Genomic DNA, 17,876 nt, shown 5'->3' on the forward strand with positions numbered 1-17,876 from the left:
CACCGGCTGTAGCAGATCGTCTAATTTGCGTGTGTACTTCTTAAAGGCGGGTTTTGGGGATTGCCGGTTGCTGGTTCATTGTGTTTTCTGTTCTGCATTAATCTGTTCTGTTTGATTTCATTTCATTTTCATTTCATTTCACCTGAGGAATCCTGTGTTTGCCCGTTCTGAGTAAAAGCCTGTTTTGTGGGTATTCCTAGTCTGAGTTCCTGTTTGCCTGTAAGCCTGTTTTTGTTTTGTTTTGTCCCTGAGTGTTGGACAACTTTTATTTTGCTAAATAAAAGTAACTGGTCGTCACGCGATTGAGTTCATCCTTCCTGCCTCCGATCTGGTCCGGTCCCCTGACAGAGTCTGGGGTAAAAAGTGACACCAATGTCGTTAATAGGCTTGGGCTTGCTGAAAATGTGACACAGTGATTTTTTTTCATCACCAAACAAGCCTTATTTGTACGCTAGTTAAATTCCACCAACTGGAACCACGCTTGTGTGTCATCAAATAATTAGGACATGTTTTAAACCTTAAATTGTAGCTGCTAATTACTGTAATGATCACCTCTCTAAACTTGTCGGTGCAGTGTCCATTTTTCTTTCGTTAGCTCATTTTAACGAAGGGCTTAATTTCCAACAACATGCCTCCTAGAGGTAAAAAAAAATCATGAATAAAATATTCATTTAAATGATAGGCAAAAATGGATGAACTATCATATAAAAATGCATTTTTTTTTATTTCGCATAACCTGAGTCTCACCAAGAGGGAGCTGTCATGATTGCCATCAGCTGCAACGGATACATTCAAAACCAAATACCTTGTGAAAGGTTGAGCAAAAAATGAAATAATACAGTGACATTTAGTGATCAAGATTGCACAGTGATAAGTTTTTAATGTTGTCAAAACTGTTAAGTTCTGTTTATTTGTATAGCCCTTAATCACAAGGAGTCTCAAAGGCCTACACAGACCACAGATTATTGCAAACTATGGACTTTTATTACACCATCCCCTGATCTAAAACCTACATGAGGGCAAGGAAAAACTCAACCTCAGCATAAGGAAAATAGAGAAACCTTGAGAAGGGACTGCACATGAGGTAATCCCACATCCAGGATGACCAAGCTGCAACATATGTTGCAATAACAAATAATACACAGATATTGTCAACATAAAATATAGGTTATTCATATGGTATGGAAGAGAAGTGTGTTTTAAGCCTAGATTTAAACAGTTCCACTGAGGTTTCAGATCAAATCTCAGGGGGAAGAGCAATCCACTACACTGGGGCCCGAATAAAGAACGCTCTTGAACCTGCTGGTTGTGTTCATATAATACTTATTTGTAATGTTAATTCAAATCGGGATTTATTCCCTCTGGAGCGAAATATTTGCTGTATTTGAGTCTCGTGGACTTGTGTGTGAAGTCTGGCCGAAATTGATGTCGAATAATGACAGTGAACCTGACTATTCTCATTGCGTCTGCCACAGGGTTGAACTTGGCCGAAAGGAAAAATTATCCACTCAAAAATGTCTGAAAATAATCCAATACAGAACACAATAGTGGGGGTTTAAGCACAGTTTGGGAAGCTAAATGTTTAGGCACAGTTTACATTAATTAGCACCTCCTAGTGGTACAAAAAAAAACTATTCATTTGAAAGAACAATATTGATTTGAATAATAATCGATTACACAAATCATATAAACTATCCTTCCATCTTGTTCAGGGGTGTCAACCTCATTTAAACTCCGGGGCCACACGATAGAACAAACATTCTGTCGGGGGCTGGACTAGTAGATTAAAGAGAAAGAAAAAGAGATAAAGAAATAAGAGAAAGAGGGAGGGGAAAGGAGTGAGGGCGGGACAAAGAAAGAAAGAGAGGGAGAGAGCGTGAGAAACAAAAGATAAAAAGTCGTGAGCAAGGGGGAAAAGAAAGGGAGAGGAAGAAAGAAATCCAAAGACAAATAAAAAGACAGAAGGAGAGAAAAGAAAAGAAAGTGCGAAGGGTATGAAGAGAGAAAGAGGAAACAGAGAAAAGGAAAAAAGTAAGTTAAAAAAGCAAATGATGGATTTATTGTATGAGCATTTATTCTTATTTTCTATTAATAACATTTTTTGTTCTTTGTTGTTCCTTCTGTTATTTATGAGTGTGTCAAGTGTATATATTTTGTGTTGATGTAAGATGGGGGAATCAAACCTCTGTCAAAAATGGGTGTGAGAAATAAAAAGTTAAAAAAAAAAAAAAAAGCAAATGAAGAGCAAAAAAAGTTAAAAATACACAGAGAGACAAAGAGGAACAAAGGAAGAGAAAAAGAGAGACACAGAGTGAAAGAGACGGAGAGTGGGAGAAAACGGGTGGAAAAGAGAGAGAAATAAATACAAGTACAGTGTTTTTGTGAGAGACACCTTGCTTTGGTTACATCAAGTTGACATATTTCAGCCTGCAGCTTGTTTTTCTCTTGCGCTTCTCTGAGTGTCTTCTCGCGGGCCGGATTCAATCCCTTAGCGGGCCTGATCTGGCCCGCGGGCCGCCTGTTTGACACTTGTGATCTAGTTGCTGCGTTGCTTATCGACACCGGAGTCTTGGGGGTCCTGTAGCCCATTGCAGTTGAGTTCGGGCAGTGGGCAGGGGACAGCCTGAACTGGTTGCCACAAAGTCACAGGGCTCTCATAAACTCACTTTTTTTAAATACCCTTCGGCCAAGAAATTTGCATTTATTGGCCTAACACGAGCCTCACCTAGAGGGAGCTGACATTGTCTGCTATCTTCCTGCTACAGGTACCTTGAAAAAACAAAAACCTGCCGAAAGGCTTGGCAAAAAATTAAAAGAAAGATGGTGCGGTTTGGTCACTTAAGGTCTGTAGTTTGTTTACTTTTTGTGATATCTAGCACTTGTTTTCAGTGCACGACAAAATACATCAACAAAGAGTGCTCCAATAATACACAACATCCCTTTAAAACAAGTGTCTCAACTCGAGGTTGGGGGCCATAATCGTTTGAGGCCCCAGCCTTAATATGAAAGTTAAAGAAACAGTGTGTATTGTTTCCCCACTTGGTGTCGCTGTACTCTGCCATACCACCGAAATCAAGTGCTAATAGCACAACGGAAGAAGACAAAATATGGAGCCTCAAAGTGACCAAAATGCACCTCATTACTTTTGAAAAGAAGATAAATAAGAGAACAAAAATGAATTCAAGAAAAGAAGGACAAAAGAGAAAAATGACAAAAACAAGAAATAAGACAAAAAGAAAAAAATAAGAAAAATGAAAAATGGGGAAAATGAATTGAAAAGAATTTAAGAGAGAAAATTTGTTTTCTTTTTTCTCTTTGATAACTTTTTCTTTTTATCCATTTTCCTTTTATTCTATTGCTTTCCCTACTTATCTTTTTATTTCCGTTTTCCTTTTTTGCCTCTTTTCCTAGTTCTTCCCATATTATCTAATCTTTTTTATATATATATATATATATATATATATATATATATATATATATATATATATATATATATATATATATATATATATATATCTCATCTCCCATCTCTCATCAGCTTACACCGCTTATCCTCAGTAGGGTCGCGGGGGTGCTGGAGCCCATCCCAGCAATCATCGGGCAGTGGGCAGGGGACACCCTGAACTGGTTGCCAGCCAATCGCAGGGCACACGGGGACAGACAACTCACTCGCTCATTCAGACGTAGGGACAATTTGGACCGGCCAATTCACTTGAAATGCATGTTTTTGGAATGTGGGAGGAAACCGGAGCGCCCGGAGGAAACCCACGCAAGCACGGGGAGAACATACAAACTCCGCACAGGAAGTCTGGAGCTGGATTTGAACCCACGCAGGAGGTTCCCAAGACATGAACTGTGCTGCACATGCGCTAACCACTGCGCCGCCATGCTGCCCTATATATATATATATATATATATATATATATATGTCCCTTATTTTTGTCTTTATATATATATATATATATGTCCCTTATTTTTGTCTTTCTTTGTGAAAGGCTGGGAAAAAATTGGAAGAAAAGGAGTGATTTTTGCCCTTTTTCACGCTCCGTAGTTTGTAGTCTTCCTTGTACTAATTTCTTGTTGCACTACACATTACAGTAACATCTAGTGGATAAATATAAAACACTGTTCCTTCAAGAACAGCGTAATGTTCTTATCAGTGCTGTTTTTGGGGTAAACCCCATATGACCTCACCCGGACCCTAGCTTCAGTGGCCCCCAACTCAATTGAGTTTGAGACCCTTGCTTTAAAAGATTAAAGTGGGAGGGGATACCTCCCAGTGCCTGGCATATAGTTCATATCTTGGATATCATGCCTCTTGCCATAAATAAGGCTAGCCTTTTTCACAGATGATTTTTCCTAATTCATGTACTAACTGTGATATCAATCTTGTCAATGCATGGCGAAAGTTTAAATGTGATGGGGTTTTTTTTCCTTTACATGAACGCCTATTTAATTTGAATGGAAAAGAAGCAGCTATATCCGTATTCGTATCGCTTCACCCCGCAAAAAGTGTTCTATAGGGGATTAAAGGATTAGGAAAGTAGGTCAAACTGCCATGAATAGTAAAAACATTTCTTTAATTCATTCATCCATTGATTCATTCGTTCATTCACACAATCCAGTATAAAGTACTTTGTATAATAACTTCTTTAAAGTGTTTTTACAATGATAAAACACAAAACAGTTTGATAAAACAATTGCACAATGGAGGTGTGTCCAAAGTCCAGCCCGGGGGCCAGTTACTGCCTGTGTTCAATTTTTTACTGGCCCGCAGTTTCTTTTTAATAAAATGAATAATTTGTGGCTCACCAGTACTGTTGACAGCAGTATAAAAGAAATTTGTACCCCCCAATTTTTTTTAAAAATCACAATCTCACCAGATGATGGCATTAGCCCGTTGGCCACTTTGTTCTTGGCTTTTTGTGAGAATTCTAGCTCACCCCATTTCCGACTTGGCAACCGTAAATAAAAAAAGGAAAGTACACTGTAAGGGCCGCCTTTTTTTAGAACAGGTAGAAATTGGGGTATTTTTTTCACTGAAATCCCAAACATTCGTCTGCCTTATTTGCCAAGAGACTGTGACTGTTTTCAAAGAATATCATATCAAGAAACACTGCCAGACGAAACATGCTGACTACAAAAAGCTAACTGGAGATGAACGCTTTGACACGTGAAGCAAATGGAAGTTGTTCTAACGGAACTGCAGCGCTTTTCACGAGACCCCGCGAGTCAAATGAAAATGCTACATGATGGTCAAGCACTGCAAACCCTTTAACTGAAGGTGAATTTATTAAGGAATGATCAAAGAAGGCCAGGCTAATAGTCAACCCGCACACATTTTTATCTTACAAAATCTGGCCTGTTTTCTTGTGTGGACACCCCTGCACTAATGTATTGATGTCAGAATTCATATAGGATTTTAAGTTGTACATTTCAAACATTTGACAGAAAGAGTCCAAGCAGGGGCTACTCATGCTCTTCTCCTTTCTCCCCATTGTTGCTCCATTACTACGGCCACAGCTGACAGCGGTGTGGAGAAAGAGCCAGCCAGGGTCTGCAGACCGTACACCAGGCAGCGCCAGCTGAAGCTGCAGGCCTTTTTGACATTCTGCAGAACAAAATATATCCAGGTAGTGAGACTGTTGACATATCTTGGTCACTAATACTATATACAAGGAGTGGGGCAGCTCGGCATTGATTTGAAATAATTTGCCAGGTCACTGAGAAAAAAAGATGTATTTCATATTTGTATATGCCAATAGAGTCTTAAATCTGATACCTCCGCAATACATGAAGAATATTCGTAACATACGCAAATATTTTTCATTTTTTCTCAAGTTGTGTTTCATTGTCTGTTGATTTATAAAGGGACCTTTTCATCCAATAAGCTGCAAACACTCAAGATACACAAAAAATGTTTTAATTTACAAACAAAAACTGTCATTAAGAACAATAGAAAATGAATATGTCCCTTTTTTAATCAAACATTTGATCATTTGCTTTGAACAACTCAAACGTTTCACTTGCCTGCTTGCTTCAGTTGCGCATGCATGAGCGTGACCTGACTTAATAAAGGAACAGTGTATTATTTGACTTCTAAATCTCGCTGTATCTCAAACAACCAAAAATGAGTGTTTAACAGCACAAGGAACAAGACAAACTACAAAGGCTCAATAGGACCATTATTTTCCATTCATTTCTTTGTCGAGCCTTTCGTGAGGTTTTTGGTCTTTGAGTACCAGTAGCAGCAAGATGGCGTGACAATTATGTCAACTCCCTCTAGGTGAGGCTCTTGATAAAAAAGTAAAAAAAATCTTGACCTACAGGGACTTAAAATAAATGCACATTTATATGATAGTTCTTGTATTTTTGCTTACTATTTAAATAAATGGTGGCTTTTTTTTTTAATAATGCGTTTTTATACCATTTTGGGGCGCTAAATAATACAGGCTGTCCCTTTGAACAGAATTTCTCTAGTATTTGTTTCTGTTAGAGACTTGTAAGAAAAATCTGATTCAATTCTGTATTATCCCAACAAAAATGGACAGAATAGGCAAAACAAGCTAATGCTCGGTGATCGACAAAAAAAAAAAAAAGTACAAAGAGTCATTAACAGTTGGCAGCTTAGCTACATGTAAAGATTTCTATCTGAGTTTTCGCCGTAACTATTTGATTTGCATCTGCTTTGTATGAAATAAAAAAATGATATGTTTAACACACTTTTAGTGAACAAACCTTGTACTACATATCCAAGCATTGTTGCTGATCTTATTACCTCTTTTTAAATGAACGGTGCTTGTTCCAATTAAAATTCAATGTTTTGTTTCATTCAAATTGAGCAAAAAATCCAGGACCTAACTACAAAAATATAATAATCTCTTACCCTAACATACTTCTTTTTCCTCTTCTTTTTCTTCTCTTTTCTCTTCAACCTTTCCTCCGATTTCTCCTGCTTTACGTCATCCTCGATCAAAGGTTCATATTTATCCGGTAGTATGGCAAAATATACTTCCTTAGACGTTTTCTGCTGCGTTTCCTGGGTTCCCATCGCTTGTCTTTGTTGCAAACTTGTTGTTTTCTGTCTTCCTCAACAGACGACCTTTGGAGTGGGGTGGCCAACTTTATTAGTAGCCTGCAGCTAAAGATTTGTTGGCTTTTTAATAAATTCCAGGTTAGCCCAAGAATGTACGAATGTTTTGCCCCCTCTTCGACCTTCCACTCTTTGCATCTTCTCCCAATTAAAACATTCTGAATTTCTACGAAGTTCTCCATGTTTGTTCTACAGAATAAACAAAAAAACTTGTCACTGAGTCAATAGGAATGTTATGTCAATGATCTATGTGGGAAACCTCTTCAGTATGCTTGATTAAAAACAATCCCATTGCCATAAAACTATTTATGAGTCTGAGGTTCCCTGGCAAGTAAGACAAAATAAGAAATTCACTACAAAACCTTGCTTGTTTTTTGTGTGTAGTACGTAAACTTTGAGACAAACTTGGATCTTTTTTTTCAATGGTTTCTTTGTACTCAGTGACAGCGTCCTCAGATGTCTCTGGGGGAAGCTTCTGACTGTGAATGCACCTGTATCAACAAATTGAAGCATAGCAGAGATTCTATTTTCATTTTCAAGTAAAGTTAGAAACGCAAGTTGGACCTCTGGAATGATTTTTGTTCCACTTTTTTGTTGTTGAGAGCAGGTCTAATGTTTTTGTACACGGTAAGTAAGGAAATTTGTTGGTGGACTTAGTTGATTATCTTCCAAGCCTTGACTCATAAAAAAAAATGGGCATCGAGAACACATCCACTCACTACGGACATAAAAATTAATTGTTATAAACACAATAAATGGGCGGGTCGGTTAAAATATCAATATAATCAATACCAAACACGTAATTGGATCCGATCATTACGGATGTCCTGGGATCGATACTTCACTCCAGCAATTCTCTCAAAGCGTCACTTTTATATGTGATCGATACTATTGTCCTGGGATCAATACCACACTCCTCCACCACTTTTCTCAAACTGCCGCTTCTATATGTATGTAGCACAGCCCTTCTCTCTCACACAGATCCCTCGGCATCTCTCTAAGTTTATGCCAGAGTGTGTGACTGACAGGCCCCCTTTTTGCAACTGTTCCTATATGGCTACCTGCCAGGCAGAAGGGAGGGCCAAATCTGTGAACCCACCCCAAAAGCTAAAACTGACAGAGCCCAACAGGAAGCATGTGTGGACTTTTTTTCAACTACACAAAGGGATAAAGCAAAATGTCATTTGTGTGCTAATGTGGTCTGCTACTGTGGCAACATCAAAAATTACGTAAACGCACAAAAAAACTCACCCTGCAGAGAGCAACAAGCTGCAAACAAAAATGTTACCCTGTTGATTCAGGACTTTGTCCGATGGAGCGACGCAAACCACCTGCACCTGAACACCACCAAGACCAGAGAGATTGTGGTGGACTTCAGGAGAACCAGAACTCACCCGGTTCCTGTAACCATCAAAGGAGAATGTGTAGAATTTGTCCAGACCTACAAATACCTGGGTGTGCAGCTGGACAACAAACTGGACTGGACTGCCAACACAGAAGCTCTATATAGGAAAGGGAAAAGCCGACTTTACTTCCTCAGAAGGCTGGCCTCCTTCAAAATCTGCAAAAAGCTCCTGAAAATATTCTATGAGACAGTGGTGGCAAGCGCCTTCTTCTATGCGACAGCGTGTTGGGGAGGCAGCGTCAAGAAGAAGGATGCCTCTCGTCTCAATAAACTGGCTAGGAAAGCGAGCTCTGTTGTGGGCAAAGAGCTGGACAGCCTAACAACTGTAGCTGAGAGACAGGCACTGGAAAAGCTGCGGTCAATCATGGACAATCCATCGCATCCACTACACAGCATTATCTCCAGACAGAAGAGCAGTTTCAGCGACAGACTGCTGTCACTGTCTTGTACTACGGACAGACTGAAGAGATCTTTTCTTCCTCATGCCATGAGGCTCTTTAACTCTACCCGGCAGAGTAAAAGCCCACAGTAAACCACACCACCTACATTGCATATTACCGAATCTTATTGCAATATGTATTCTGTGTAGCACTATTTAGTTATTCTATATAACACGCTACAGTGGACATTTGCACGTCACACTGGGCATTTGTATATTGTATTCTTTTTGCTTTATTAATGTATTGTTCTCAGCTCAGGGATGCTGCTGGAAATGTGAATTTCCCTTTGGGGATGACTAAAGTATCTATCTATCTATCTAAAACCTGTAAATCTGTTGTCACATGGCAAGAGATAAGATTATTTACAGTACTGACTTTACTTTCAAAACATTGTAAAATGGAAGGTATTTTAGTTCTGTATGTGTCATTGTTATAAAGCATTTGTATTTCAGTCACTGCTTTTTTGTTTGACTTTTTTGGCTTTTGTTCTGAAACAGTTGTTACAGAAATAGTTATATTTATTTTTTATTGTTAAACTTTGCAATGTAATTATCTAATTACAAAAATGAAACATTTTAGTGTCTGAGATATATGTTCTGTGTCTATGTTTATTATAAACTCACTCAAAGAGGGTGGGTATAATTTCCAAGCAAAAAGTGTCGTTATCGGGTCGGTATTGATCGATACTACCATGCGTTTACTAGGATCGGATCAAAATTCACCAAAATTCCAAGTCTCGCTCACCCCCTAATAACAACGTTCAAAAAATTGTTGGACTCGTTAAAAACTCTTTTTTGTTTTAGACGACAACCATGCACATTTATTTTTCTTTGTGTAGCAAAGTGTTGTTGTTCTTTCCTGGGTGAAATTCACTATACCATTGCGACATCTTTTAAAGGCAGAACTATTTGGTGAGCATCTGTTTTACACGTCAGCTTTAAAGCGACGGACAAAATCAACAGGTAGGACAAAAATAAATAAGCGGCGACTTCAATGCGTTGAATGGGCATGTGACAGTCGTGTTTGGTTTTATTAGTAGCCTCTAAAGATCATTTATTGCTGTTTTTTGGGGCAGTATAATATAATAAACAATTTGTGCTAATTTTTGCTCTCGATGTGCAGCAATTTCAACGTTGGGTTTAGCAACGTAGTATTTTCCAAGGACGCGGTGATGTCTTCATGCAACCGCGCCCCCTCAAAAAAAGTATTAGTGTAACAAATATTAAGCTTTTATTTCATATCGTTTAAAGGGCGCTTTGCTACTAGTTCGCCAATGGCAATACAGCAAGATTATATTTGGGCTTTCAATTGTTCATTGTAAGTAATGCTTTGCTAATAAATTTAATTCAAAGGTTAATATGTTTGTTTCCTAAAAGGCCTGTAGAAAACTTAAAGTGAAAATCAGCTATGGAATGTTAAAAATGGTATAACACAGCATTTAGCAATATTAGCATGGTTGTATCACAAGCATACATTCCTATTTAGGATTGTTTCTCAGTCACAGGAGTGATTTTGCATGTGAAAAAGCATTGCATGAGAATTGTCTGTCTCAGTTGCTCAAGTGTGTCATGTTAACCATTAAGCTACAAATGGCTTACCTTTGTTTTCGTTCTTAGCCATTCCACAACGCAATGTTATGTGGAAGTGATGCCTAACTTGTTAAACATCGGAGGGACAATGCCTTACCTCAGAGGCTTTTTACAGATATGCGCTTGTAAAAGACTCAGTTGGGTGAATCGCACCTGCAGCACTATAGTGACTGACAGCAGCAAAGGTGGGCTTGTCCTTTACTCCCAGTCTACCAACGTCTATGAGAATCTAGCCCTAGAGGACTGGATTGAGGCCAACGTAGACCTGCAGCATCGCAGCATTCTTTTCCTGTGGCGCAACATGCCATCTGTGGTCATTGGGCGACACCAGAATCCGTGGCAGGAGTGCAACCTCCCGCTCATGAGACTTACTGGGATATCTCTAGCCCGCAGGCGAAGTGGTGGAGGCACTGTTTTCCATGACCTAGGGAACCTGAACTTGACATTTTTTACTTCAAAGAAGGGTTATGACCGACAGAGGAACCTGAAGGTCATCACCGATGCACTTAAACGTCTCCGGCCAGAACTGGATGTTGAAAGCACTGAGAGGTTCGACATTTTGCTCAAGGGCCACTATAAAATCACAGGTAGTGTTGCAAAATGTTGTCGTTTTTCCAAGTTGAAAACATTACATCAGAATTTATGAGAATTTACAGTCATATAATATTAAAATCTGGGTCAAACCAAATTTCATGTTAATACAGTTTTCACTTTATCAATCTAAACACTAGCTTTTTTTTACAGTCCGTAATTTTTTCATTGTCTTTGTAAGCTCACATTTGATAGATTATCAAGCTTTTGATATCCAGCTCGTCAAAAACCAAACGAGCAATTCAAGTATTGTAATCTTGCCTCTGGGCATGGAACTTGTATAATCTGTATTTTGTCCGCTTATGACTAAATTATCAATGTGCTTGAATAATACAGTAATCCTTGGCAGCATGTTTGCAGAGCTGCAAGGATGGAACTGGCTCTTTGAGAAGACGCCAACATTCTTTATAAACGTTTTTTTTTATTTTACAATTTACGTCTGCACTGTCCAATTATACTTTTAAAAATAGTCTTGCTCTTACAGTATAATGCATTATTGATTCAAGACACTATCACTTTTTTACTTCAGATGATATTTTGTCACCGGCGTGTGGATGTTATTGGAAAACAAAAGTGGGGCGTAGAAATGCTTTTGCCTTCCTTCGGAATGTGGAAAAGTAAAACTTTTTGGCAGATAGAAACTCAAAATTGAAAAAGTTTGGCGTGTACGTATTGTAGTCAAGCTATTTTACGTATGTGCACAACTTAAAACTCAACGTGTTTGATGCATCGGCAGAAAAAGTGACTGTTTATCTGCTCAGAATGCAGAACAATGCATGTTGAAAATCCACGAAGTTGCGAAACTGTGAAAAGTAAACCATGATACAGTGAGGGATTACTGTGATATGTACATCAGCATATGAAGTTATCTTGTTAAGGGAGTGGTGCATTAGGATACTTGTGACCCTATTCAGACGATATTAATTTATCAATTCTTACCAAAATTCAAGTATTATTGCGTTTAATCAATATATTGATGGCTCTAATTATGTAGCCAATTTACCTTTACAATACTGCCAACTAGTGTGAAATTGCAACTCAAAAGTGAGCCTAACAATACAATTGTAGGGATGGAAAAATGAGCCATTAAATGGCTCAGTCTTCATTTGGAAACTTCCTCACTTCGAAATATAACGAAAATCAACTTGAAATCTTATTGCACAGTTCAACAAACATCCCAGCCTTTTGCGTTTTTTTTTTTTTTACAAAGGTGTTTTTTTTAAGTACACTAAAATACTGCCTCTGCCCCCAGGAAGTGCCTCGAGAATAAGTCGAAAGTCGTCCTACCATCATTGCACCCTCCTGCACTCGGCCAACACCGCCACCCTTTCCCCTGTGTTGCAGTCGTCCTGCCGGGGTGTGTGCAGCAATGCCACACCCAGTGTGCCCTCGCCTGTGGCCAACTTGGTGGACTACGATCCCACACTTACATGGGAGGAACTACTTGATGCCTTAGCAGATCAGTACAGTACAGGTACACACAACAAATCCTCTAAACACTGAAAAATAATAAAAAATAATCAGGGTATAAGACAAAGTCCAGAAAGCATAACAATGTACCAATTTCACTATACATTCTTGTTTGAGATTGAAAAATGACAAAATGTATTACAGTTAAAGGAAAGGTGTGATGAATATTAATAAGAACTATACAAAAATGTTCATGTAAGAACAAATTCAAATTTATGAGAATGAAACTGCCTATTAGTTTGAAAAACACAAACTTAAAGGGAAAGTGTTGATTATTTGACCACTACATATTGCTGAATGAAGTGTAGTTCAGTTGTCTCCAATATGGTGCCTTCCCAATTTACAGCTTATAAAGTTCAAATAAATTACGCTATTTAACAGTAAAAACTGACCAATTTTTTTACAATATAAAATGGAAAATTGGCCAGAAAAAATTCCCTTATTCCGGCTTAAAAAAATTCGAATACTATTATGATGGTTCATAGATCCCTTAACTACCAGGGTCGTAAGGCCTATAAGTCCTGTTGTGCAGGGGTGGGCAACTGTTAAGAGTCAGGGTTAAATCATTTGACCAAGGGGCCAATCCTGGAGACCTATCCGATTTTGTTACATTTCTTTTGAAAATGATTAGTCTCATCATATTGGTTTTGGAACACTCACAATTAAAGCAAAATAATGAATAAATAATAATGAAAAATAATAGTCCCTCCTTTAAGCTCTGAATTTGATATTTAGTTTTGTAGTATTACTGTAGTTGTATCTTTGTAGTGTTTCCGCGGTTGGTTTTGTAGTATTTTTGTGGTATTACTGTATCCTTTTGTAGTATTTGTAGCTCAGGGATGCTGGAAATGTGAATTTCCCTTAGGGGATGAATAAAGTATCTATCTATCTATTTTTGTATTAATTCTGCAGTAGTATTTTTGTAGATTTTCTTTCGTAGAAGTGTGGTATTTATCTATTGGAAGGGTTTATTTTTAATCCGTAGTATTTTTGTAATATGTTTTGCTATTATTTTAGTTTTAGTTTTGCTGTATATTTGGGGTATTTCCATCGTAGTAATTTTGTAGTATTTATATAGTCATATTTTTGTTATACATCTGTAGTATTACTGTACTTTTATCTTGTAGTATTTCCATAGTATGTTTTTGTTGTATATCTAGTATATCTGTAGTATTTTTGTATTTTACTTTAGTTGTAGTTTTCCAGTATTGTTGTAGTTTGTCCATCAATTGTGGTCAGTGCAGCTCTTTGAAACTTTTTGTGATTAAGGGCTATACAAGTATGACTTGACATAGAGGTATTTTTGTAGTACTTAAGTGGTGTTTTTATTGGTTTTCTGTAGTATTTCTATAGTAATTTTGTTGTTTTATATATGCACTATTACTGTAGTATTTCTGTGGTCTCACTGTGGTTTTATTTTTGTAGTACTGTATTTCAAGAATATAAATTAACCCTAACTGTAGTATTTCCGTAGTTGTATTTTTTAATGTATTCTGTCATACTTGTCGGAGCATTTCTGTAGAAATATTTTTCTAAAAAAATGGTTTTGTATTATAGCAGGGGTGTCCAAACTTTTCGGAAAGCAGGCCAGACTTGGTACGCTGAAAATATGTCAGGGACAACTATTCAGCCTGACATTCTTTGAACAGTCTTTAATAAATTCCCTTCCACTAATGTTTGTTGTCCTTGGCGATTAGCATTGTTACCTTGTAGCTCGCCTTTATAACATTTTCTTTTGACTCGCAAGCTGTTGTGCAAAAGCACTGCCGTGCCGTTTAAAGAACCTCCAGTTTCTTCACCATTTTGAACTTTGTTCGTTTCCAGTTAGCTTTTTGTAGTAGCGTGTTTTGTGTTTCAGTGTTTCATGATATTATATTCTTTGAAAACAGCCACAGTCTCTTGGCAAGTTAGGCAGACGCAGTTGTTTTGGATTTCAGTGAAAAATACTCCAATTTCCACATGTCCTAAAAGAGGCGGTCCTCACTGTCAACTTTCCTTTTTTTAAATACAGTCGCCATGTCGAAAATGGACTGGGCTAAAATTCTTACAAAAAGCCAAGGGCAAGGTGGCCAATGGGGTATTGCCATCTGGTGAAATGGTGATTTATTTATTTTTTGTACTAATCCAGGCTACATATTATTAATTTTATGACCGGGGCCGCGGGTCAGTAAAAATTTAAACACTGGTCATAACGGGCACTCGGGCTAGGATTTGGGCTTGCCTGAGTTATAGTATTACTCTTGTGGTATTTTTGTAGTACCTCTTAAGAAGCAGTTTTGAGGAATTTCCAAAATAGTATTTTAGTAGTATTTCTGTAGACTATTTTTGTCGTATTTTCAAAGTAGTATTTTTGTCCAATTTCTCTAGTGTTTTTGGAATTATACTGTAGTTGTATTTTTGTAGTATTTCTGGGGTAATATTACTGTATTGTAATATTTGTAATATTCATACAGTATTTTTTTTCTGAATGAAAACAAAACAATTAATTATATGTTTTAGGTACTAAATTTGATATTTAGTTTTGTATATTTTTTTCTGCTGTGGTATTTCGGTTGTTGACACACAAAGGGTACAATGGGAAGAAAGTTGGCACTAAAAAACATGTTTTTATTAGTAGTAGTCTATTTTCTATTATATATATTGTTTTATATTTTGATCATTTTGCATTAGTGGACCAGATGAAAAAGCCTAAAGGGTCGCATGTGGCCCGTGGATCATAGTTTGCCCACCCCTGCTTTAGTGTGTCTTTGGCAAGTACAGCTAGTTGGCACCTGTCCCTCTTCAGATAGTACTGGTTTCCACGATTACCAATAGCAGATAAAGCTTCCTGATCTGACTTATATAAAGCACCTTCATCATCTGGTTGCTGTTGATTTTTTGGTTTAAAGCGTCATCTCGCTTGTCAGAAAGGAGCCAGATCTCAGCATTGATGGAAGGTGCGTGACCATACTGATAGTGGGGAAACAATATTTTGTTCCGAAATAATGACTATCAAATTGTACAATATGAATTGCATCACTTGTGGCTTTCATATTTTTGTAGACCCACCTCTGAAAAATCATTAGAACATCTAAACCAAACTTGACTGTTGAAGATATCAACTTTTTGACAATCAAATCACAAACAAACATCCTTCAACCTACATTATTGTTGCCACTTCAACCATTTTACCCTCCATTTTCATTAGATTTTTTTGTATTTTTCTTGTTTCATACCTCATTAGAGTTTGGCGGCAGCGCTGTAATCAACTTGGTGAATCCCACTGATGGCCCGTCATTTCCTGGGCTCAGCAGCATGTCTGCAGAGCTGCAAGGATGGGACTGGATCTTTGGGAAGACGCCAAAATTCAGCGTTCAGACTTTACTCAAAATGACAGACGATTTTTCTTCAGCTGTACGCACTTGTGAGCTTTTTTTAGAAGTCAAGCACGGTGCGATTGAAAACTGTCACTTGAATGTTCCCGCTGACTGGCTCCCGCGCAGCTTAAGCAACGAGCTAAAGGACGTGCTCGAGGGACAACGATTTTGTCCACAAAGCACCGCCGCAGCTTTTGCAATGTTGTTTCGCTGCGAGAGTGGCGAAAAGCAGAGGAGAATGCGAAGACTGTGTGATGCCATATTGGCTGTCATGGGCTAAATGAAACGCAAATCGTAGTAGTAGATTTTTATTAACTGGGTTTGTACGGGTGCTTGAAATCCTTGAAAATGCTTGAATTTGAAGTTTGTATTTTCAAGGATTTAAAAGTGCTTGAATTTTCTATGCAGTTCTTGTAAATACTTGTTGCCATTTTTCCTCTGGTCTGCTTGGAATGACACCGAAACTGCTGTCTGGTGGCTTTGCTTTGCCATTGCATCATTTCTCCCCACAGGTCGCGCCCAAGACGACTGGTGCATGCTACACCTAAACAAGTGCTAGGCTTACGCATCAATAATAGACATTTATTATAGGCCATGCAAAAAATTAAGGTAGTGTTTCCTAGTGGCAAATTATAACAGGAACAACTTCCTGAAACTGAAAATGTAAGCTACCTGTTACCGTAATTTTACCCAACACCTATATAGGGAGAGATTTGTCTCAGAAATATTTACACATTGTTCAGATCCACAAGTATATTTGCGATTCACTCGAGATCTAAAATCATTTGTCTTGATAAATGCACATGCAAGATTAAAAATTGCATATATGAATCACGGATACATTTGTGGCTGTGGAACATACGTGTTTTACACTGGATTTCTTCATTATATGGTACTGGATAGATTGTAAAATAGGATTTGAAAACCCTTAAAAGAGCTCTTATTTGGCCATGAAAAAAGCTGCACGAACCTTGTATTATTTTTTTAAAATTGTTCCTCAATGTTGTGACTGATTTAAGTGTGTGAATGGGTAAGTGTGAAGCACATTGTAAAGCGCTTTGGGACGTCTTCATTGACTTGGAAAGCGCTATATAAATCCTGACCATTTACCATTTCCCCCACAGTTTTCATTCCTTGTTGTTTTAACAAGTGATTTATTGATCTCTAATAGAATAAACACAATTTGACATGAACGTTTTGTATTTAAGTTTTATGTTAAAATAAAAGAAAATTATGAGAGATTATTAAATTAAGAACAGATTTTTTGAATTTCTGAACAGTATCTGTTTTAATTGATTTTTTAAAAGTGTGTTTATAATGTAAATTTGATGATTTGTTGAACCCTCGTAGATTAAAATACTACTGTATTAGCTTCCATTTTGGGGTATTAAAATGTTTACAGCCTAGGTCCTGAGTTTTGTGGACCCCTTAATCAAGTGAAAGAGGATAACATTGTGTTATATGTTCAAATAATTGAAAATATTTTGAGTTGCCTTCGTAACCACGATTATTAAATTAATTGCCGTCTTCCCGTTTCAATTAATCACGTAGAATTTGCACAACTCTTCATTCCCACCCAAATTTATTTTGAAATGTAATAAGCCACACATTTTTATATACCCGGATCCAATAGTTTCGGGTTAAAATCAAAGAACAATACCCCCATACAGTATTGTGAAACATACTGTTGTTGCATTATTCTAAAGTGGCGAAAAGGCATTATTACAACAAAATAGATTGATTTTTTTAGTTTGGCCCCCACAAATTGTAATCATAAAATTATTTCAGGGCCACCATAAATTTCTTAATTGACACGAATTAAGAATGTGACGTCACTTCCTGGTCAAGACATGAACGCTAATCATTTAAAAGAACATAACTTCTCTCACCTTTTTAAGTGTTCGACCCTAATTCAATGAGAATAAAAAAACA

The 17,876-nt window shown here is 37.5% G+C and overlaps 2 protein-coding genes across 3 annotated transcripts; one reads left to right on the forward strand and one right to left on the reverse strand.

The window, feature by feature from the left end:
• The first annotated feature begins 3,721 nt into the window (after window positions 1–3,721).
• Window positions 3,722–17,131, forward strand: lipt1 (lipoyltransferase 1). Of its 2 annotated transcripts, none has more exons than XM_088331389.1 (4): window positions 3,722–3,793; window positions 10,562–11,114; window positions 12,371–12,592; window positions 15,812–17,131. In XM_088331389.1, exons 1-4 carry the CDS (start codon window positions 3,722–3,724, stop codon window positions 16,222–16,224), a joined length of 1,260 nt encoding a protein of 419 aa, XP_088187515.1. In that variant the 3' UTR covers window positions 16,225–17,131. The 2 variants fall into 2 exon arrangements, with proteins under 2 accessions (XP_088187515.1, XP_088187514.1); XM_088331388.1 differs by lacking the exon at window positions 3,722–3,793 and adding an exon at window positions 9,878–9,900 and having other exon boundaries at window positions 10,555–11,114.
• On the reverse strand, window positions 5,467–7,373 carry LOC148369393 (uncharacterized). Its single transcript, XM_088331392.1, has 2 exons — window positions 6,887–7,373; window positions 5,467–5,611 (listed from the first exon to the last, which is right to left on the reverse strand). The coding sequence occupies exons 1-2, from the start codon at window positions 7,049–7,051 to the stop codon at window positions 5,474–5,476; spliced, it is 303 nt and encodes a 100-aa protein (XP_088187518.1). The 5' UTR covers window positions 7,052–7,373; the 3' UTR covers window positions 5,467–5,473.
• Window positions 17,132–17,876: the final 745 nt, after the last annotated feature.

This window comes from Urocampus carinirostris, chromosome 3, assembly GCF_059441175.1.
Source record: "Urocampus carinirostris isolate Australia breed hairy pipefish chromosome 3, RoL_Ucar_1.0, whole genome shotgun sequence".
Classification (NCBI taxonomy): Eukaryota; Metazoa; Chordata; class Actinopteri; order Syngnathiformes; family Syngnathidae; genus Urocampus; species Urocampus carinirostris.

What these genes read in the sequence shown, in the direction of transcription:
- lipt1 (XM_088331389.1), top strand. Translation starts at nt 3,722, where the DNA reads ATGTTTTTGGAATGTGGGAGGAAACCGGAGCGCCCGGAGGAAACCCAC. An exon ending in GCACGGGGAGAACATACAAA is followed by an intron (nt 3,794 to 10,561) that starts CTCCGCACAGGA and finishes CTTAGCCATTCC; the next exon opens with ACAACGCAATGTTATGTGGA. An exon ending in GGGCCACTATAAAATCACAG is followed by an intron (nt 11,115 to 12,370) that starts GTAGTGTTGCAA and finishes CTCTGCCCCCAG; the next exon opens with GAAGTGCCTCGAGAATAAGT.
- LOC148369393 (XM_088331392.1), bottom strand. Translation starts at nt 7,051, where the DNA reads ATGGGAACCCAGGAAACGCAGCAGAAAACGTCTAAGGAAGTATATTTT. An exon ending in GGAAAAAGAAGTATGTTAGG is followed by an intron (nt 5,612 to 6,886) that starts GTAAGAGATTAT and finishes TTTGTTCTGCAG; the next exon opens with AATGTCAAAAAGGCCTGCAG.